The sequence below is a fragment of the Stegostoma tigrinum genome, chromosome 45, assembly GCF_030684315.1.
Source record: "Stegostoma tigrinum isolate sSteTig4 chromosome 45, sSteTig4.hap1, whole genome shotgun sequence".
NCBI classification, from domain to species: domain Eukaryota; kingdom Metazoa; phylum Chordata; class Chondrichthyes; order Orectolobiformes; family Stegostomatidae; genus Stegostoma; species Stegostoma tigrinum.
This window is the reverse complement of record NC_081398.1, coordinates 4,102,182-4,124,268: the sequence shown is the minus strand read 5'-3', so window position 1 is coordinate 4,124,268 and position 22,087 is coordinate 4,102,182. Positions and strand designations below refer to the sequence as shown.

Here is a 22,087-nt window from a genome sequence, read left to right as displayed (position 1 = left end):
AGAGGGTGTGGTCAATCTGTGCAATTCTCTATTGTGGATGGCACGCCACTGAATATACTAAGAAAGAGACCTAAGAAAGAGTCTTTGCAGTGTCCACTATCAATCTCAAAACTTATAGGTGGGGATGTGGGCACCACAAGGGGTTGGAATGTATTACCTTTCCCTCCAACGCTATCTTGATTTAGCTTGCTCCCTCATTTGCTTTCCCCATCTTTTTGCTTTCATCACTGTATTGGCTGTTGTCCACTGGTGGACAGTGTTTGTAGTTCTGAAGAAAGGTCACTGGACCTGAAACGTCTCCATGGATACTGCCAGACCCTGCTGAGTTTCTCCAGCAATTTCTATTTTTGTAAGTGTTTGTAGTTTGTTCTATGTTTAATTGATGACGTGCATGATTGAATGGTGAGTTTACAAAAAAAAAAGCTTCCCTACATACTCTTGTGATGCAGTGGTAGTGTTGCAACCTCTGAACTAGGGTTGAAGCCTCGCCTTCTCCACACGTATGTCATAACATCTCCAATCAAGTGGATTAGAAACTATTGCAATTCTGTACTCGGCTGCAGTGTGTAGGAGGATAGGACACACGGTCTACATTCTGCAGTAGGCTGCGGTTTGTGAATGAAAAGTTATGGCAGAAAAGCTGATTCCTGTTTGTCACACAACTGAATGGTTCTTCACCACTAACTTCTTACTGCATGTTGACAGTGCAGAATTATAAATGAGGATGGGTGAGGTTCCAACATGTGGCTGATCAGGGAGTTCTCTGCCCCTTACCACTGGTGACTAGCACAGTGCTCACCCTGTTAGGCAACATTATGGATACTTCTTCCCTGACCATCACACTGTGGAGTAGGGCTCAAGCCCCAGAACCCAGGGCGTTATCTACTATGCCACAAGACCTTGTCAGACAGGATAGTGCTCCCTTCAAATGGCAGTTAATCATGGGCAAGCACGTTGCCTGCAATTGGCTAGGTATATGATCAAGTCCGCACCTCTCCCAATGCCGGTCTGCTGTGATACTTGATGAGTGTTTGAATCTGGTTGGAGGAGTGAAGGCCGAGGAATCTTTCCTTGTGAACCTCGCTGTGAGATGTAAAACCGGGAGGATGTTTGCTCCTGAGGTTGGGCAGTTGTGGTTGGTGGTCAGAATCTCAGGAAAAGGATTCAATTCTCTGGTCTGAAATAAGGGGATACTTCTTCACTCAGAAGGTTGAGAATATTTGGGAATTCTCTATCTCAGAGCATCCTGGAAGATCTGTCACTGAGTCATACTCTTTGATAAATGTTCAGAGAATTAAATGGAATGGGTGGAAGAGTGGGGGTGAGTACAAAAGAGCACATGGAATCGCACAACAGGCAGGGTCCACTCCCATTCCAATTTCTTACTGGGGAAGAGTCAGCAGGCACAGCAGGAAGGATCCCTTTCTTTTGTTAAAAGGGATCATTTCATATGCGAGAGAAAAACATCACAAACTCCTCCCTTTCTACACTCTCAAAATAGTCTCTGTTACTCTGCAAAGAGAATGAAGCAAAGGTATCAATCCACGTGAAAACTTTGAGATGAAGACTGAGGTAAAAACGGTTACACAAGGCAAGCTGGACCTGAAAGGGTTAACTGACATTGCAACATAAAATCTACCCACCAGAATATAAAGAGCTGTTCCTGGAAGAAGTGTCCTATGGACTAGCATTGTCGGCTTACCAATGAATGGAGCCCTGATGCCTCACATGAAAATGTCAGGTAACCCAGATGTAATGTAACTAGTTAGAGTGTACTATAGATAGACCTAGTCAATCTATCAAAACAAAGTCTCATTCCTGATGATTTGGCATCAGAAACTTCAACTAACGTCAGTAGGAAGGATCGGGAGGTGTATCAGTGAGTTTACCTAAGATGTCTCAGATGGTTCTGCTAAACACTGCCATGACAGATAGCCTGCTTACAACAGAGTGGATTTGATCAAGTTTTCCACATACAGGTCACAAACATTGTAATATATTGCTAAAGATAGTGATTTTATTCATGGTGTGAATACTGAAAGATAATCACTTTACACAGCACTGGGTGTGATAGCACACGTGCCAGTGCAACAAGCAATTGTACCAGCCCTCAGTGGAGATTACTCACCCTCATTGTTTTGCCCTGGGATTGTTTCTCCTTTGTGCCCTGTCAATGGTGCCATGGAAATGCAGGGTATTGTTGTACCCGTGCAAGCTTTGACCATGGCTTTCATCCAGAGGCCGAGGGCACACAAAAGGCAAAGGCACACGGAGTGCAGAGAAACACATTTCACAATGGCTGGCCTGACGCAAATGTAGAAAGAACTTTTATTTTCAAAGTTCGTCAGTCCTTGACCATTGGGTAGTGCTTGCTCCCTTTGTCTAGCTCTCTCCTGAGCCTAAAGATTGTGAGGTCAAGGCCCCCACTCCAGAGACTAGAGTAACAATATTCAGACTGATGTCCCCCACGTGGGACAGGAGGGTAGTGGGGCAGCAGTTATCAGTGCCGTCTTTCAGGTGGGACAGAGAAAGAAATCCTCATCATCCCGGGGCCAATATTTATTTTGAAGCCAAAAGCACGAGCTGGGAATATTTGGTGGTGAGCATGGAGCTGTTTGTGGGAGCTTGATGTGCAGGTATTTGGCTGTCCTGTTTCTAATAATACAACAATTGAAAAGTACTTAAGAACAGTTTGGGACCTCTTGAGGTGGTGAGGCCAGTGACGTGCTAGCACTGTAAAAGAAGCATCCACTTAAGAGCCTTTTGGTATCATAAATCACAATTTAAAAGTAGCTGTCAGCAGCCCCATCATGGTGGCCTCTCCCGTCAGAGGCACAGTGCTGAGTCCAATTACTGTTCCTGAGGCAATGCTGCACTGCCCAGAGATGCCACTTTCCAGATGAACTGACCTCTCGAGGTAGCAAGGAGCAGAAGTGGGGGGTGAGGGGGTCCATACACCACCACACGGCGTTATTTCAAAATTATTTGGGAGGGGAGAGATGCAGGGATATGTCCTCCCTGGTGCCCTGGACAGCAATACTTTTCATTCCACTCTCTTCATTTTTGTTCAAAAATAATAGACAAGTAAACGCATTGCCGCTTGTAGGATCTTCCCGTGCGCAATTGGCCACCATATCTCCAACGATAGAACAGCGACTATACTTCAGGCTGAAAAAGCGCATCATCATTGGCTGTGGCATCCACGGACTGTGAAAGGTGTTACAGAAATGCAAGACTGTCTTTAGGTCCCTGGGAGCTGACGCACTATTACTTGCTCCTTTGTCTGCAATTGTTACAAACCAGAGAAAAAAGAAAATGAGAAAAGACAAAATTTACATCTTAATCAAGGATCAGGTCTTGCTGCTAGCCTAATCCACACCAGTTTAAATTAATTCCCAATCCATTCTCACATTCACTTGAGGGAACTGGCACTGAACTATGGGGACTCTGATATCACAGCAAAATGTCCATGCTTTATTTGAGAGTTGAGTTGATGTTTCCCAGTAAAACGTATGGAGCAGATGGAGTTCAGTGGGATTCATAGATAAATGCAATCTGTCAGGTGGTAGTACAGAAATTAAGTATCGCTGAAAATAGGGCACATTGCTAAATGTTTTGTTTGGCAACACATCAGGGCTAGTGCAGAGTGCCAAATTTCAAACAACCACAACAATTTATAGTACAGGAAAACAGGGTGCTGACTGGAAGTCAGAATTGGCTGGAAAATTCATATATGCCAATGGCTCAAGTTACAAATTCTAACCTTGTTAAATTCCATCCTGTCTCCTTAATGTTCTTTAGCTCTATAATCCTCAGAGTTCTCCGTGCTCCTCCATTTCAAAACCCTTGCATATCCTCGATTTTAGTCACTACACCCATTTGCAGCCCCCGCTTTCACTTACTTGTGGCCCAAGCTCTAGAAATTGCCACCCAGGTTGACAGGGCTGTTAAGAAGGCATACAGTGTTTTAGCTTTTATTAATAGAGGGATCGAGTTCCGGAACCAAGAGGTTATGCTGCAGCTGTACAAAACTCTGGTGCGGCCGCACTTGGAGTATTGTGTACAGTTCTGGTCACCGCATTATAAGAAGAATGTGGAAGCTTTGGAAAGGGTGCAGAGGAGATTTACTAGGATGTTGCCTGGTACGGAGGGAAGGTCTTATGAGGAAAGGCTGATGGACCTGAGGCTGTTTTTGTTAGAGAGAAGAAGGTTGAGAGGTGACTTAATTGAAACATATAAAATAATCAGAGGGTTGGATAGGGTGGATAGGAGAGCCTTTTTCCTAGGATGGTGACGGCGAGCAGGAGGGGGCATAGCTTTAAATTGAGGGGTGAAAGATATAGGAAAGATGTCAGAAGTGGTTTCTTTACTCAGAGAGTAGTAAGGGAATGGAACGCTTTGCCTGCAACGGTAGTAGATTCGCCAACTTTAGGTACATTTAAGTCATCATTGGATAAGCATATGGACGTACATGGAATAGTGTAGGTTAGATGGGCTTCAGATTGGTATGACAGATCGGCACAACATCGAGGGCCAAAGGGCCTGTACTGTGCTGTAATGTTCTATGTTCTAACTAACCCCAACCCACTTCTCTCTTTGTCCCTGTTTAAGGTGCTCCTTAAAACTGATCTCTTTAACCAAGATTTTGGTCATTGGAACACAATATCTCCTCATATAGCTCTGTGTCAGATTGGACTCTTGGTTAAGCTCACCCTGGAATGTTGCACTGCAATGGAGGCACTTCATAAATGCAGATTGTTGTTTTCAACATCATCACTATTAACTCCTGAGAACTAATTGTGAGAAAAGGCTGGGGAAGGGGTGAATGAACTGTTCTTTCGAAAGGTTGGCACAGGCATCATCAGTGCTGCAGTAAGCCTCCATTCTAAGATGGTACCAAAATAAAAGAGAGGGTAAGGAACGTTAGGCATTCTTGCCAGTTTGAGAAACAGTAGATGAAAATCTAAACAAAAGTACTGCGGTTGCTGGAAATCAGAAATGAAAACACAATTGTTTGAGAAACTCAACATGTCTGGCAGCATTTGTGGAAAGAGAAAGCAGAGTCAATGTTTCAGGTCCAGTGACTTGTCTTCAGAACCCAAGAAGAGTCTCTGAACCTGAAACATTGGCTCTTTTTAGTGTGGAAAGAGAAAATAGAGCCAAAGATAAACAAAGTTCATTGTTCTGTACCTATTTCATATTGCGTGCCTTCATCAGCTTCTGTCTTCTCTCTAGGGGAACTTCCTCCAAATTAAGGCCATGGTTATTGGCTCTGATGACGAGAGGGAGAGAGAGGGGGAGAGAGAGAGAGAGAGAGAGAGAGAGAGAGAGAGAGAGAGAGATAGAGATAGAGATACTGCTTAAATGCAGAACAAACATATTATAAATGGAACATACAGGCATGGGAAACACTGCAGAAAAAAAATTATGAAAATAGATGATGTTGTAATTTAACATCACTAGTCCAGTAATCCAGAAGCTAATAGTCTGAGGATGTGGGCTCAAATCTCACTATGACAACTGGGGGAATTTAAGTCCAATAAACAAATCTGATCTCAGATGATGTCAGCCACAAATAAATCCAATTAGAATCCAGGAAAAATTTCTCTGCACAAAGCATGGTGAAAATGTGGAATCTGCAAGCACAGGGGAGTGAATGCTGTAGATTTATTTAAGAGGAAGCTGGATAAACATATTTGGGAGAAAATAAATAAGATGCTGCTTAGCCTGCTGCGTTCATCTAGCTTCACACTTTATTATCAGGGAGAAAAGAATAGAAGGTTTATACAGTCATAGAGCTGTACAGCATGGAAACAGACCCTTTGGTCCAACTCATCCATGCCACCCAGATATTCTAGATGAATCCAGTCCCATTTGCCAGCATTTGGCCCATATGCCTCTAAACCCTTCCTATTCATATACCCATTCACATGCCTTTTAAATGCTGTAACTGTACCAGCCTCCACCACCTCCTCAGGCAGCTTATTCCACACATGCACCATCCTCTGTGTGGAAATGCTGCCCCTTAGGTTCCTTTTAAAACTACCCCCCTCACCTTAAACCTATGCCCTCTAGATCTGGACTAGCCCATGCCAGGGAAAAGACCTTGTTTATTTACCTTATCTAGGCCCTTCAGGATTTTATAAATGTTTCAGCCTCTGACACTCCAGGGAAGATAGCCCCAGCCTATTCAGTTCTTCCTATAAAATCCTATAAAATAACTCTGGCAATATCCTCTTTTAAATCTTTTCTGAACCCTTTCAAATTTTACAACATTGTGCTTACAGTAGGGAGAATTGAATGCAGTATTCCAAAAGTGGTCTAACCAATGTCTTGTACAATCTCAACATGACCTCCCAACTCCTGTACTCAAATGTGCAACAGTTAAGACAAGCTTTATTGTGTCTACCTGTGCGTCCACTTTCAAGGAACTCTGAACCTGCACTCCAAGGTATCTTTGTTCAGTAACACCCTCACATGACCTTATGATTAAGTGTATAAGTCCTGCCCTGACTTACCTTTCGAAAATGCAGTACCTCACATTAATCTAAATTAAACTTGTGAAGTAAATTGGAAGACACATAACAAGGAGGAGGTAGTCAGGCCGAGTGGTCTGTTTCCTCCTGTATTATTACACAGATCAATAAAATCTTTGGCAGACACAGGTCTGAACTCTCAGCCAACATATGTGATAAGAGTAGTCACAGGGTGGAGGATAGGGGATGCTCAGTAATGAGATGCAAAGTAGTCAAAAAGGCAAGGTGATTCTGGAAGCACTAACACTTGCCTACAGTTTCAAAGCTACAGACTGCAAGTATCAAGATAATAAAATGTGAGGCTGGATGAACACAGCAGGCCAAGCAGCATCTCAGGAGCACAAAAGCTGACGTTTCGGGCCTAGACCCTTCATCAGATGAAGGGTCTAGGCCCGAAACGTCAGCTTTTGTGCTCCTGAGATGCTGCTTGGCCTGCTGTGTTCATCCAGCCTCACATTTTATTATCTTGGAATCTCCAGCATCTGCAGTTCCCATTATCTCTGACTGCAAGTATCAACCGTGATTTAGAGGTTAACCCTCAAGCCTCTATCGTATCGCTCCAGAGACTGACGTAAGCATGGAATACAGGCCAAAACTTTCAGTGTCAGTCCCAGGGGACTACTCCACTCTCCAAGGTGGTGCCTTTAGGATGGGTGTTAAATTGAGGCCCTGCTTGCTTCTCCAGGGTAAAAGATTCTAGAAATTAAACTAGAATGTCTGGGGGAAGGGAAGGGTAAAATTACATGGAAAACAAGCATCAGGTTAGCATCTGTGGGGGTGGATTCAACTACACTGGAAAGTATGAAACAATGAAAAGAAAGGAGTACTCATGAGAGGTTATTAAAGCCTCCAGAACACAAAACAGGACAATAGAATTTGGAAAGGGTTAGGAATCAAACTTCAAGCACACCAGATAAAGGGATGACAATGAGAAGAGGGACGGTAAATACAGGACAGGAGGTGTTGTATCACAATACACACAGCACACAAAATAAGGTAAATGAGCTTGTAGCGCAGATCAAAATTAGTAGGTATGATGTGGTGGGCATCATGGAGATGTGGCTACAAGGGGATCATGACTAGGAGCTAAATATTCAAAGATATGCACCCTGTCAAAAAGTCGAGCAGGTGGGCACAGTGGGTGCGGTTGCCTTATTAGTAAGAAATTAAATTAAATCCATAGCTAGAAACAATGTAGAGTCAGATGATATAGAATCTATGTGGGTAGAGTTGAGGAAGTGCAAAGGTAAGACAATCATAATGGGAGTTATGTACAGACCTCCAAACAGTATTCAGGATGTGGGTCGCAAGATACACCAAGAGACAGAAAAGGTATGTTAGAAAGGCAAAGTTACAGTGACCGTGGAGAATTTTGATCTGCAGGTAGACTGGGAAAGTCTGGTTGGAAGTGGACCACAAAAGAAAGGAATTTGTGGAATGTCTACAAGATGGCTTTTTGGAGCTGACTAGGGAACAGACAATTCTAGATTTAGTGATGTGCAATGAGGCAGATTTGGTAAGGGAGCTTAAGGTGAAGGAACCCTTAGGAAACAGTGACTATAAATGATAGAATTTACTCTGCAGTTTGAGGGGGAAAAGCTGGAATCAGATGTAATGGTATTGCAGTTGAATAAAGGCAATTGCAGAGGGATGAGGGAGAAGCGGACCAGAATTGACTGGGAAAGGAGCCTAGGAGGAAAGAGAGTGGAACAGCAGTGGCAGGAATTTCTGGGAGTAATGTGGGAGACACAGCAAAAATTCATCCCTAGGACAAAGAAGCATACTAAAGGGAGGACAAAGCAACAAAGGGAGTGGTTTGTGTGACGGCACATATTCTGACATCTCCACCCCACCCTGAACAGCCTAGCTCAAATTTCAAGTTCTTCATCATTGTTTGTACCTCATTGTCCACCCCAGTCCCCATCAGAGAATACAGTTTCTACCTACCGACCTAATCCATCATCTTAAATACCTCAGCTAGATAAACTCTCGAGTCCCACGGTATAGCCAACAAAAGAAGACACCTACCCTGGTAAGAGATCTGGAGGAGTCGGCAATGGTTTATTAAAGCCCTCTCTTCCAACCAGCCAAAAGGTATCCTCAAAGCCTTTGCCCTTAAGAAAGGAAGCACAGTTAATGATAAATGCTCCACAAACTTATTCAATCATTTTCTTCACTACCAATCACTGCAGCACTGAATAAGGATGAGATCAACTTCACTTACAACCCCCTTCTCCCTCCTTCAGCCACACACATCCTCAAACAGTATGTCAAAGGAAGAAGCCAATTGGCACATCGAGTTCTCACTGGCTGTTTTTTTAATTCATTCATAAGATAGGGGTTTTGCTGACTGAGCCAGCATTTAATGTCCATTCGTAGTTGCCCTGAGAAGGTTGATTGAATGATTATTGTTGCATCTACTGAGATACAATGAAAAGTGTTGTTTTGCATGATACATAGGCAGCTTATACCATACAAAGTGCATTAGGGTAGCAGAACAGAATGCAGCATACAGTGTTACGCACAGAGAAGGTGCAGAGCGACAGAGATCAGAAATAACATGTCTGAAGTCCATTCGAAAGTCTGATAACACGGTGAAGAAACTGTTCTCGAATCTATTAAATCTGAAACAGAACGGGCAGTGGCTCAGAGGGGAACTTGCAGGACGTGGTGTTCCATTCTATCTGCTGTCCTTGTCCTTCTAGATAGTAGAGATCATGGGCTTGGCAGGGGCTGTCTAAGGAGTCTTGGTGAATTTCTGCGATGCATCTTACAGCTGGTACACACTGCTGCATCAGTGGTAGAGGAAGTGGATGTGGTGCCAAGCTAGCAGGCTTTGTCGTGTAAGGTTTCAATCTTGTGTATTGTCAGAGCTGTACTCATCAAGGTAAGTGAGGAGTATTCCATCATCTGGATTAGTGTCTTATTGATGGCAGACAGACTTTGGGGGAGTCAGATGAGTTACTTACTTTCGTAGCCAACCAACATGGCGAGTCCATTTGATAAGCCTTCAGGGGTGAGCGATTCAGTGATGGTGACACCATTGAGTGTTAAGAAGCTACAGTCAGTTTCTCCCTTGCTGCAGATGCTCATTGCCATCTTTCAGAATGCCTTCCAGTTTGTCTCACACAAAATGCTCTTTCCCCATATTCCTAGAGGGCGTTTCTCCTTCAGATTTTTATCTAATTCTCTTTTGAAGGCCACGATTGAATCTGCCTCCACTGCACACACTCAGGCAGTACATTCCAGGCTCCTCGTGCCCGCCTTATTAAAAATCGAATTGCCTCTGATTCCTTTGCCAATCACTTACAGAACATGTCCCCAGTTATACAGCCTTCAGTAGTGTCTCCTAATTTACAAAACGCTAACCTTTTGTGATTTTGAACACTTTAATCAGATGTCCTCTTAATCTTCTCTGATCTAAAGAAACAATTCTAGTCTCTCCACATTACTGAAGTCCCTAATCTCTGGAACTATTCCGCTACATCTCTGCCAGACCCTGTTCAATGAGTTCACATCACTCCAAAAGCATAGCGCCCAGAATTGAAAACAGTAATTTAGTAAGAGGCTGAACGATTGTCTTATACAGGGTCAACAAAACACTCTGACTTCTGAACTCTGCACCAGTAGTTATAATGCCCACAATTCCACATATTTCAGTAACTTGTCCTGCTACATTCAACCTTTCATGTACAAAGGCTCTCAATCTGTGATACTATCAGCTTCTGTACCTTCAATTCAGTCTTCCCTCGCAGTTCTACTTTGTAGCCCAGGTTGAGGTTCTTTAAAACAGCGACTGTGCTCTCATTCAAGTGGATTCGATAGGCTGAAAACAGAAATATTATTGATTATACCTAAACAGCTGGACAAATATATCAAGCATAGAAAGGATCACAGACCGAGTTACAGACTGGAATCCAATCGAGAGGTTCGGTGTGGTTTCCATATAGAACAACAGATACCCAGGACTCAGTTACAGACAGGAATCTAATCAAGGAGCTTGAATAGTTTATAACTTCTTATATTAATTCTGGGAAATACTCAAGTGCCTCCTAACTCCGTATAGAAGCCTACCCTCAAACTGTCTGTATCAGTAAAGAATGGTTTTGATATGAGATTTAATAATACTGTCCTTCTTATATTCATTCATGGGATGTGGGCATCACTGACTGGGCCTGCGTTTATTGCCTATCCCTAATTGGCCCCGGAGAAGGTGATGTGAGCTCCTTCTTGAACCGCAGCACTCTGTGTGGTGTGGAGACAACTACATGGTGCTATTGGGGAGGGCGTTTCAGGATTTTGACCCAGCCATGTTTAAGGAACAGCATCATAAGATGAAATAAACGCTTCATAGAGAGTTTATGACTATGACCATTTGATTCAGGACATGACATGGAGCTCCTTAGATATATTCTGTAGGGCTCATTCTTCACCAAGCATTTTAGGAGGTGTCTGTGAGAGATCAATCCTACCTTAGTGAGATGCTCAGTGGTTGCTTAGTGACTGGCAATACAGCTTTGGGCAGGTTTCAGACTCCTCCAACAACCATAGCCACTCGGCACCCCAACACAGAAAACAACCAAAATTAAATAATTAATTCATTTCCAGAACCCATTTCATACACTTAGCATGCCTCACTGTGCTTTGTAGTTTATGTAACAGGGGAACATGGCTACCAATTTATTCATAGCAAAATTTTGCTGTGCTGTTAGTGGGAATGGCTACATCAACTATTTATCCTCTGTGATGCTGGCTGATTCAGGATGCCAGGGTGACAAGCCACTCCATCTATTCACCACTGCCTCCTGATCCCCACACAGCATCTTTCTTCAAAATGGTGGCCATGGGACCTTATACATCCACCTTTTACAGTCATGAGAATCTCGCCTTTACTGAGCTCCTTACTCACGCAAACCAGTAGACTCCATCCGTGAAGCGGTGTTGACAGTGTCTCCGAAGAGACAGTATCTTGGCATGGTCAGTCCTACTACCCCTGCCACACATGGACCTTGAGAAAGAAACAGGCCTTCAGACATGGCTACAATGGTCAGGCGCAGCTCTTCCATTCTTTTAACCAAGAGTCATCACCGAAAAATCCTTTTTTTGTTTGTTTATCATTCAGTGAGAGAAGCAGGATGCTCACCCTTCAGCAAGGTGAAGTAACACTGGAGCTTTGTTTATCAAGCAAGATTCAACATCAACCACATGCAGATTTGTAAGGGGAGGTTGCAAAAAGCCTTCCCAAATAGGGTAGCTTTTTAAAACTAAAGATTTCTATCTATAGTGCCTTTCTTTGACCACCAGATATCCCCAAAGATTTCTGGTCATTGTCGCATGGCTATCTGTGGGAGTTTGTTGCATACCAGCTGGAGGCTGCACTTACTACATTCCAACAGTGACTGCATCTTAGATAAAATATTTCACTGGCAGCAATGCAATTTGGGACATCCTAAAGGTGTTAATGGGATGCACTAAAATAAGACAAAGAACTACAGATGCTGGAAATCTTCAACAAAAACAGTAATTGTTGAAGAAGCTCAGCATGTCTGTCAGCATCTGTGGACAGAGAAACAGAGCTGACGTTAACTATGTTTTAGATTAGATTCCCTACAGTGTGGAAACAGGCCCTTCAACCCAACAAAGCCACACTGCCCTTTGGAGCATCCCACCCAAACCCATCCCCCCTATAAGGCCTGTACTGTGCTGTAACGTTCTATGTTCTATGTTCTATAACACGCACACCCCTGAACACTACAGGCAATTTAACATGGCCAAACCACGTGGCCTGCACATCTTTGGGCTGTGGGAGGAAACCGGAGCACCCGAAGGAAACCCACGCAGACATGGGGAGAATGTGCAAACTCCACACAGACAGTTGCCCGAGGCAGGAATCAAACCTGGGTCCCTGGTGCTGTGAGGCTGCAGTGCTAACTGCTGAGCAACTGTGCCGCCCTCCATAGATTTCCCTCCATAGATACTGCCAGTACTTTGCTTCTCCTTCTTATTATTTCTGCTTTTGTTATAAGAAAGGACTTGCATTTCTTTGTTTTTAATTCACTCTTTTTGATTCACTCCAAGCTTTTGTCCAAACTGCCTATTATTTTCTCCATTTTAGTTTTCTCTTCCCAAGAAATGTGGGTGTCACTGTCAAGACCAGCATTTGTTGTCCATCGCTAATTGTCCTTGAACTGAGTGGCTCACCGCATCATGTCAGAGGGCAGTTAAGAATCAACATCATTGCTTTAGGCCTGGAGTCACATGTCGGTCAGACCGGGTAAGGACACAGATTTCTTTCCCTACAAGAGCATTAGTGAACTTGATGGGATTTCAATCCCTGAATTTTTAAAAAATTATTCACTTGCATGTGTCACTGGCTGGGCCAGCATTTATTGTCCACCCTATTTCCCTTTGAGAAGGTGGTGGTGAGCTGCCTTCTTGAACCGATCCGTTTGCTACAATGCCATGCCATGCCATGCCATTAGGGATGGAATTCCACCTATTAATTGAAATTAAATCCAACGCACTGTTGTGGTGGAATTTGAGTATTAGCCTGAGCCTCTGGATTACTAGTTCTATTAACAGCACACTGCCATCTCCCTTAAAAAACAATGTCTAAACATGGGCAGCGTACCTGAATGCAATCCAATTCGGATCCGCACTGGAACTTCAGGCATATGCCTCATCTTGAAGGTCCCCATGCTGCTGAGGATGTCCAGGGACATGTTAGCTATTTCTGCTGCATGTCGGTTCCCATTACGAGTTGGAAGTCCGGATGCCACCATGTATGCATCTCCAATCGTTTCAACCTAGAACCACAGACTGCAAGAGTGATACAGCACAAAAGGTGGCCGCCCAGCCAGTCATGGTTCATTCGTAAATATTGCTGATGAACAGCCTTTGGTAATGCAAATTGTTGGAATGATACAAAGAGTCTAAGCGACCTGCCTCACATTCATCAGGATGCAGCACAAGAAAGTCACATTTAGCGATGACAGTGTATATAACATGAGAAGAGGGTGCTAATTGGTTGGACTATGGTTGGCATGGAGGCACACCAGGAACAGTTAACAAATCTGTTCTGAAGCGTCACCGGATCCGAAATGTTAACTCTGATTTCTCTTCACAGATGCTACCAGACCTGCTAAGTTTGTCAAGCAATTTTTATTTTTGTTTCTGAGCAAATCTCCATTGCAATTATCAATCGCCAGTTACCATGCATGGAGCTTCCAAGCTCAGCGTAGAGGAAACACTGATGATGGTAGTAATCAATGGAAACTGAAATCAATCACAGTTTAATTTGTAAAGTGGTCAGACTTTTTACTGACTGGATAGAACAAAACATTCCCAGTGTGTTTATCACCCATTCCTAATGGCAATCATAAGATTTAGGAAGTATTTAGATGTGCACTTGTGATGTCAAGGCTATGGGCCATGGACTGGGAAATGAGATAAGAATAGTTAAGTGGTTATTTATGACCAAGGCAGACGAGATGGGCTCCAGGGCCCTTTCCCATGCTCTATGAGTTGAACTCAGTGGCTTGCCAGGGCCATTACAGAGACCAATCAGGAATCAACCATATTACTGTAGGTTTGTTATTTGGATAGGAATAGCAGAATTCTTTCCCTAAGTACATTAGAACATGAACATAGAACATAGAACATTACAGCACAGTACAGGCCCTTCGGCCCTCGATGTTGTGCCGACCTGTCATACCCATCTCAAGCCCATCTAACCTACACTATTCCATGTACATCCATATGCTTGTCCGATGACATCTTAAATGTACCTAAAGTTGGCAAATCTACTATCGTTGCAGGCAAAGCGTTCCATTCCCTTACTACTCTCTGAGTAAAGAAACTACCTCTGACATCTGTCCTATATCTTTCACCCCTCAATTTAAAGCTTTGCCCCCTCGTGCTCGCCGTCACCATCCTAGGAAAAAGGCTCTCCCTATCCACCCTGTTTAACCCTCTAATTATTTTATATGTTTCAGTTAAGTCATCTCTCAACCTTCTTCTCTCTTATGAAAACAGCCTCAAGTCCCTCAGCCTTTCCTCACAAGACCTTCCCTCCATACCAGGCAACATCATAGTAAATCTCCTCTGCACCCTTTCCAAAGCTTCCACATCATTCTTATAATGCGGTGACCAGAACTGTACACAATACTCCAAGTGCGGCCGCACCAGACTTTTGTACAGTTTCACCATAACCTCTTGGTTCTGGAACTCAATCCCTCTATTAATAAAAGCTATTAATAATTAATAACAGAGGAACAAATAAACAAGAACATTTAAATGCACTTTACAGACATGAAAAAATATTCAATCATGTTTATCATCCATGTTAATAAACATGTTGCTGAAATCTGACACTGAGAGTAAAGATGTGAAATTTATCCACAACATATACTGGGACCAAATCGAGTGATTAGTCTGATGATATTCCAAAACTTCATAATCATCATTTCAGAGACTAGTGCTTTCTTCCAGATACATTAATTAATTGAATTTCAAAATTTACTACCATAGTGGGATTTGAACTTATGCTTTCGGATCATCAGTCCAGGCCTCTGGTTATTAATCCAGTGACATTACCACTAGGCTATCATCCAAACAGGAGTCTTAATAGGCATAGAAAGGAGAAAAGGTTCTAGAGTCAGAGATATACAAATCACTTCTTTCCCCAGACAGCAGTGAGAAGGTGGAACTGACTCCCAAAGAGAGTGTTATTTAGGTGTCCATGTAATTAAGGACAGGCTGGATAAACACGAAAGACAGAAAAGATTAGAAGGATGGGAGAATTGGAGTAAGGAAGGAGAAGCCTCACGTAGAGGGCATCGACCAAGTAGCCTGTTAAATGCTTTATACTTGCATACAATTTGAACTAAACTTTATAAAATTAGGGCTGAGTTAGCTTCTTACACGTAGCTACATCTCCTCCAAGCAATCACCTGAATTGGTAAAATATGACCTGACAAACCCGTGAAATTCATTCTGAGCTACCTTGTAGACATCGTGGGAGCCGATGATGGCATCAAACAATGTATAGAGGTTGTTGAGAAGGTCGACCACCTCGATGGGTTCGCTCATGGCTGAAATGGTGGTGAAGCCAACAATGTCGCTGAAGTAGATGGTCACCTGCTCAAAATGCTCAGGCTCCACTGGGACACCTCTCTTCAGTGCCTGGGCAACAGAGCTGGGGATTCAAAGAAGGAATGGTGAGTCAGCAATCTCTGACTGATAATCACCTAGGCTTTCAGACAGAAATGGTGTTTGATGTACATACACTCTTTCATACTCACTGACGGAATGCAGGCATTACTAGGAGAGCCAGAATTTGATGCCCTTCCCCAACTGGCCCTTGAGAAGGGCAGGTAAGAGTCAAGTAAATTGGCTGTAGGCCTGGAGTCACATGTAGGTCAGACCTAGCTAAGGAAGGCAGATTTCTGTCCCTAAGGGGCATTAATTAACCAGATGTTTTCTTTCAATTGTTGGCCAGGCACATGGAAATATTTGTTAAGAAGAATTATAGGAACCTTGGGTTCATAAATAGAGTCGTACAGTGTGAAATCAAGGAAATGACACTACACTTCTACAAATCATTGGTCAGACCATATTTGGAGCACTGTGTTCAGTTCTGGGCACCTTATTTAAGGAAGGATGTTAATGTTTTAACAAAGGTCTGTAGGTCGGGTTGTGGTTGGAGTTGTTGGTGGGTTCGCTGAGCTGACTGGTTTTCGTGCAAACATTTTGTCTCCCTTCTAGGTGACATCTTCAGTGCTGCCTCCATTGAAGTGCTGTTGTTCTGCCTCGCTCTGAATTTATATGGTCCAGTCCGTCAAGGTGGGTAGTCTTGTTTCCAGTTTTGTACTGTAATGGTATGCAGATGGGGAATATTTCAACTTTTGTTCAATGCATCAGTGGTTGAAAAACAATTCTCCAGGAATTCTTGTGCTTGTCTTTGTTTTGCTTGTCCTAGTACTGTCACTTTGTCCTGGTTAAACACATGTCCTTCTGTGTCAGAAGGATGTTAAAGCCCAGAAAAGAGCTAGAATGACACCAGAAATGAGGGGCTTTAGATAGAAAGAAATATTAGAGAAAGTGGCTTATTCTTCTTGGGGCAGAGGTGACCTTGTTGAGGTGTTCAAAATTATGAACAATTTTGACAAGATAAGGAAGGATATTCTATTTCAAGTCAATGCTGGGTCAGTAACCAGGTCGTCACAATTTCAAGCTAGGAGTGAGACATCGAGAAGCTTCTTTACTCTGTTGTTCAGATTTAGAATGTGCTACCTGTAGGAGAATGGCATATGCAGATTCCATTGGAGATTTCAAAAGAGATCCAGGTATATATTTGAAAGTGATAAATTTCGACCGCTCAGAAATAAGGCTGGAGAATGGGACTAGCTGGTTCTTGGAGGAAGACATGTGGAGAAACGTGGGGAGACTAAGAGGGAGAGACTGATTGAGCCTCAAGATCCTCCAGAACAGCCAATTAGGTAACTGAAGTGCAGTTACTATTGTCATTTAGGCATTGCAGCAGCCAATTTGTGCATGTTCTCACATGCAATATTCCCCACATAATCTACGTTAGTGATGTTGGACATTAGGGAGGTGTCTCCGTGATTCTTCACCAAGAATGGCCACGGGGCTTTTTTTTTTATATAACATTCACCTGAGAGGGCAAACTGGACCTCGGCTTGATGTCCATTCTGAAAGTCGGTGCCTCAGACAGTATAGCACTCCCTCAAAATTACACCAGGACAGTTAGAGATGGGACATTCACCCAGCTATGCTCAACCCAACCACAGACTACGCCTACCTCCCCCTCAGCCCAATGAGGGTGATGTCTCTATTTGCCGGAGGACTAAAGAGGGAGATGTGGTTTGGCACTCACGGTGGCAGCATCTGCGTCAGGAGTTGTTCAGTTTTCTGCTTCTCGATCTCCAGCTCCTCTGTTCTCTCTTTGATCAGGTCCTCCAGATTGCTGGAGTACTGCTCCAGCATCCGCAGCATTGAGTCAATAATGTTTGTCTTCTTGCCCTTGTTAATGTTTTTAAACTACAGGCACAAGGAAGGAACAAAAAGGAAGATCAGCTCTCCCGGGTCCTGCCAAAAAGGCAAACATGTCTTTTTTAATTAATTGGATGAGGATGTTGCTGGCTAGGCCTGCATTTATTGCCCATCCCTAATTGCCCAGAGGGCCATTAAGAATCAATCGCTTTGCTGTGGTACTGGAGTCACACATAGGCCAGACCAGGTAAGGATGGCTATTTCCCTCCTTAAAGAACATTAGTGAACCAGATGGGATTTTCCATCAAACGACAATGGATTTATGGTCATCATTAGACTCTTACTGCCAGATTTTTGTTTTATCGAATTCAAATTCTGCCACCTACATGGCAGGATTTGAACTCGGATCCCAAAATATCAACTGGCTTCTTGGATTAACAGTTCAGCAACAATAATACTAGGCCATTGACAAGTATTTTCATTCTGAAATCATCAAGATCCAGGCAAGAATTCCAAATTTCAAACAACCACAACATTGCATTCTGCAGGAGAAAAGGCAGCTAAGAATTTGCAGCTCGATTCTGGAGCCCCTTACATCTCAGTGGCTGTGCCTGAATGAGAGAAGTGGTGCTGACCTGGTCAAAGATCTGGTCAAAATTGGTTCGTCTCTCGGGTTGCTCACTCCAACATTGTTTCATGATCTGGATGCACTCCATGGGGGCAAGATCTGGTGAGACAGAGGGCCGGCACAGTGGTGGAGGCTTCTGAACTTTCTTGATGATATCTGAAATAGAACAGAAGAAATTTTGTTGAAAACACCATAGAAGTAGCCACCTCTGTACCAACCCTCCTAGTCAAAGTGATCAGCAAGTTTGATGTAAAAACAAAAAGAACTGCGGATGCTGTAAATCAGAAACAAAAATTGAAATTGCTGGAAAAGTTTAACAGGTGTGGCAGCATCTGTGGAGAGAATTCATAGTTAACGTTTCAGGTTGAGTGACCCTTCCTCAGAACTGCTACCAGACCTGCTGAGCTTTTTCAGCAATTTCTGTTTTCATTGACCAATAGCACCCTGGACAATAAATGACCTGTCCGGATGATATTTCAGATGATTAAGAACTGGCCTAGTTCCAATCTTCATCTCTTCTCGTAGAAGTCTCCTTGAGCCCCAAAATATGAAGGGAACTTTTAAATCATTGAAAAGAGATGCGGTGCTGAAGTTTTTCAACTTTGACTCATCAGGGCAAACACAAGAATGTTCAAAATTCAAACAATCACAAGTTATACCACAGGAGAAAAGGGGGATAATTTGTTGGCAGAACGGCCCTGGTTGGTTGAGGCATTGTCTTGATGGAAGAAATAGGGAACTTGACACTTTTCAACCACCCAGGTAATTCAAAAACAGTGCAAGATGGGATGCCCACCTTGAAGAAGTTATCCTCCTCCCTCAGGAAAAACCTCAGTGAATCTCTCTCCCACTGCACCCCTCTGGTAATCTCTTCAACCCTCAAACTGTTCACCTCCTTGACCTGTCCAGTTTCTCTCCCACGTATCCACTCCTCCCACCGCACTGACTAATCCCCACCTCTGCCTACCTGCACTCACCTATCACCATCGCACCTGCCTTCCCCAGTCCCACCCCTCGTGTCTCTATTTATATCAGCGCTCCCTTTCTCCTCGCCCATTTCTGAAGAATGATCCCGACCTGAAATATCAGCTTTCCTACTCTTGCCCCCAGCCTGCTGTGTTCCTCCAGCTCCACACTGTGTTACCTAAGAACACGTTCTTTTTGTTTGCAGAGAATGATCCCTGCCACGTGAATGTACATCAATTCCAGCAAACCCACGTTGCCAGCCCAACTAGTTGTCTTAGATTGGTTGTTTTTCTAGCTATATTTTTAAAATTTGTGGGTAAATCCTATGGATCACCAATCTAACAATCAGGAACCATTTGAGTATTGCTACATGTGGATAGTAAACAACTGATGTATCAAGAAACTGGGGAACTAAAGCCTTTAGTCTAAAGACAGTCACAAACACAGAGTGAAGGAAATTACTTGATCAAGAGATTTTTAGGATGGCCAAGCTGTAGCGTGAATAGAAACAGCTTTCCTTGCAGGAAGGCTCATGAGTAAGCAGGGTGGACTGCAAACCTTTAATGCAAGGGCAGAGACCTAATTTTCCAATGTATAAACCATGCTCAGTTGATGGCACTTTCTCTCTGTGTCTCGTGAGATCTGATACCCATTCCACAAACCTCAAGACAAAATTCAGGCCCATGCTCCCAGTGCTGTGCTGGAAAGATTGCTGAGCTGCTGGAGGTGCCACCTTTTGGGATCAGATGCTAAACTGGGGGTGGGAGGGAAGGGAGGAGTCTTTCAGCAAAAAACATCTCTTAGCCAGTAATTTGGAAAAGAGCAGGGCATTCTCCCAAGAGTCCTGGGGCCAATTTTTAATCACTCAACCAACAACGATAAAAACAAAAAACAAACACTTCCACTGTTGTCACTTTGCTATTTGTGGGTTCATGCTGTGTTCAAATCAAAGGGGTGCAACCACAATTTGGAAAGAAACAAGTGCAGAACTGACTTTGGAAAAACTTTCAGTTGGGGAACGAGCAGCCCATGGGTGGACAGATATTGGAGACAAACAATCACAATCAATGAAGGGATGGCTAGACAGTTTGATGGGATCCTGCAGATTATTTGAGATGTGAAAATGATGTTGCTGTCAGAGAGTTATTACCAGATCAGAGGCGGCCTTTTGGCCCATTGAGCCCATACTGACTCTGTACAGCAATCAGATCAGTCTCATTCTTCTCCCCACACCTTACTTTATCCTTATGGCTCCTGAAAGTTTATCTCCCTCGAGTGTCCCTCCAGCTACCTTTCAAAGACATTCTTTCCCTCAACTATCCCCCACTACCCTTCCCCTTGCCTGCCCCAATCAATCCCTTCTCTCTACCCAACCCCTGTCTTCTCTCATCCTCTCTACCTCTCCCTTCCACTCTCTTCCTCTTCTCCCCTATTGTCCCACATAGGCACCACCTTCCAGCTCATTAATCTATGACCCCCCCTTCACGCTCGCTTTCCCTATTTTTCCCAGCTTTCCCCAGATTAAGGGCACAAATCCAAGCAGCCAATATCGCGACAATGGGTGTACCATTAGGGCTCAAGTCCAGCATGGAGAATGGAGGTCCTCGCACTATCAATTCCTGAATAATGATGGAGAAGCTGTAGACATCTCCGTAGAAAGTTCCCTTCTGCTCCAGGCTCGCGTCTCGGAGAAGTTCTGGTGCCGTCCAAAGTCGGTCTGGTGACAAGAAAAAAAAGTGAGAATTGGAAATAGAATGGGAAATGCCTTCCCACAAAATTGATGTGAAAATGCAGAATTCTCACTCTGCTAATTTGTATACAGGTGTGTTAAGTTTGAATGTGCCACCACTATGTGTACCTACACTGGCAGGGGAAGTACAACAACAATGTGCCAAACATGTCATAGAGGTATAGAGCTGTACAGGATGTAAACACACCCTTCAGTCCAACTCGTCCATGCCAACCAGATATCCTTAAGTAATCTAGCTCCATTTGCCAGCCTTTTCATTCCAATACCCATCCAGATGCCTTTTAAATGCTGTAATTGTACCAGCTTCCTCCACTTCCTCTGGCAGCTCATTCCATACACACACCACTCTCTGCATGAAAAAGTTGCCCCTAAGGTCCTTTATAAAATCTTTCCCCTCTCACCTTAAACCTATATTTTAACAATCCCATGCCAGGGAAAAGGCCTTGTCTATTCATCCTATCTGTGCCCGTCATGATTTTATAAATCTCTATAAGGTCACCCCTCAGCATCCGATGCTCCAGGGAAAATAGCTGCAGCTTTTGCAGCCTCTCCCAAAAGCTCAAACCTCCAAGCCTGATAACATCCCTGTAAATCTTTTCTGAATCCTTTCAAGTTTCACAACATCCTTCCTACAGCAGGGAGACCAGAACTGCATGCAGTATTCCAAAAATAGCCTCACCAATGGACTATCCAGCTGCAACACGACCTCTCAACTCCTATGTTCAAGGTATGACCAATAAAGGCAAGCATATCAAATCTCTCCTCACTATCCTGTCTACATGTAACTCCACTTTCAAGGAACTATGAACCTGCGCTCCAAGGTCTCTTTGTTCAACAAAACTCCCCAGGACCTCACCAATTAAGTGTGTAAGTTCCTGCCCTGACCTACCTTTCCAAAATGCAGAGGCATTTATCTAAAACATGAACTGAAAAGCCGCCAATCTTGAAAAAGCACAGATGAAATTATCAGTGACATACACACTTGGGATACTCGCTGTCAGTTGCGGTGCTGTCCCATTCCAGAGATTTAGGAACATAATTCAGACTGACATTCCTAGTGCAATACAGAGGGAGTGCTTCACTGTCAGAGGTTTACAAAGACAAGTCTGTCCTTTCAGGTGGATGTATAAGATCCTACAGCACTAGAATCTAGAATCTGTACAATGTGGAAACAGGCCATTCAGCCCAACAACT

The 22,087-nt window shown here is 43.5% G+C and overlaps 1 protein-coding gene across 6 annotated transcripts in view; it reads right to left on the bottom strand.

The window, feature by feature from the left end:
* Window positions 1-2,019: 2,019 nt before the first annotated feature.
* LOC125448831 (retinal guanylyl cyclase 2-like) overlaps window positions 2,020-22,087 on the bottom strand; it is a 60,706-nt gene continuing 40,638 nt past the window's right edge. For 2 of the 6 annotated variants that reach the window (XM_059642543.1, XM_048524401.2), the window contains 10 exons: window positions 20,711-20,860; window positions 18,185-18,333; window positions 17,434-17,597; window positions 15,540-15,732; window positions 13,168-13,342; window positions 11,446-11,544; window positions 10,268-10,362; window positions 8,565-8,650; window positions 5,191-5,272; window positions 2,020-3,283 (listed from right to left, as the gene is read on the bottom strand). In XM_059642543.1, coding sequence (XP_059498526.1) covers window positions 5,191-5,272; window positions 8,565-8,650; window positions 10,268-10,362; window positions 11,446-11,544; window positions 13,168-13,342; window positions 15,540-15,732; window positions 17,434-17,597; window positions 18,185-18,333; window positions 20,711-20,860 — 1,193 coding nt within the window. In that variant the 3' untranslated portion in view covers window positions 2,020-3,283. Of the gene's footprint in view, window positions 3,284-5,190; window positions 5,273-8,564; window positions 8,651-10,267; window positions 10,363-11,441; window positions 11,545-13,167; window positions 13,343-15,539; window positions 15,733-17,433; window positions 17,598-18,184; window positions 18,334-20,710; window positions 20,861-22,087 lie in introns of those variants that run through there. The other 4 variants (XM_059642544.1, XR_009443434.1, XR_009443436.1 and 1 more) reach the window with 4 other exon arrangements.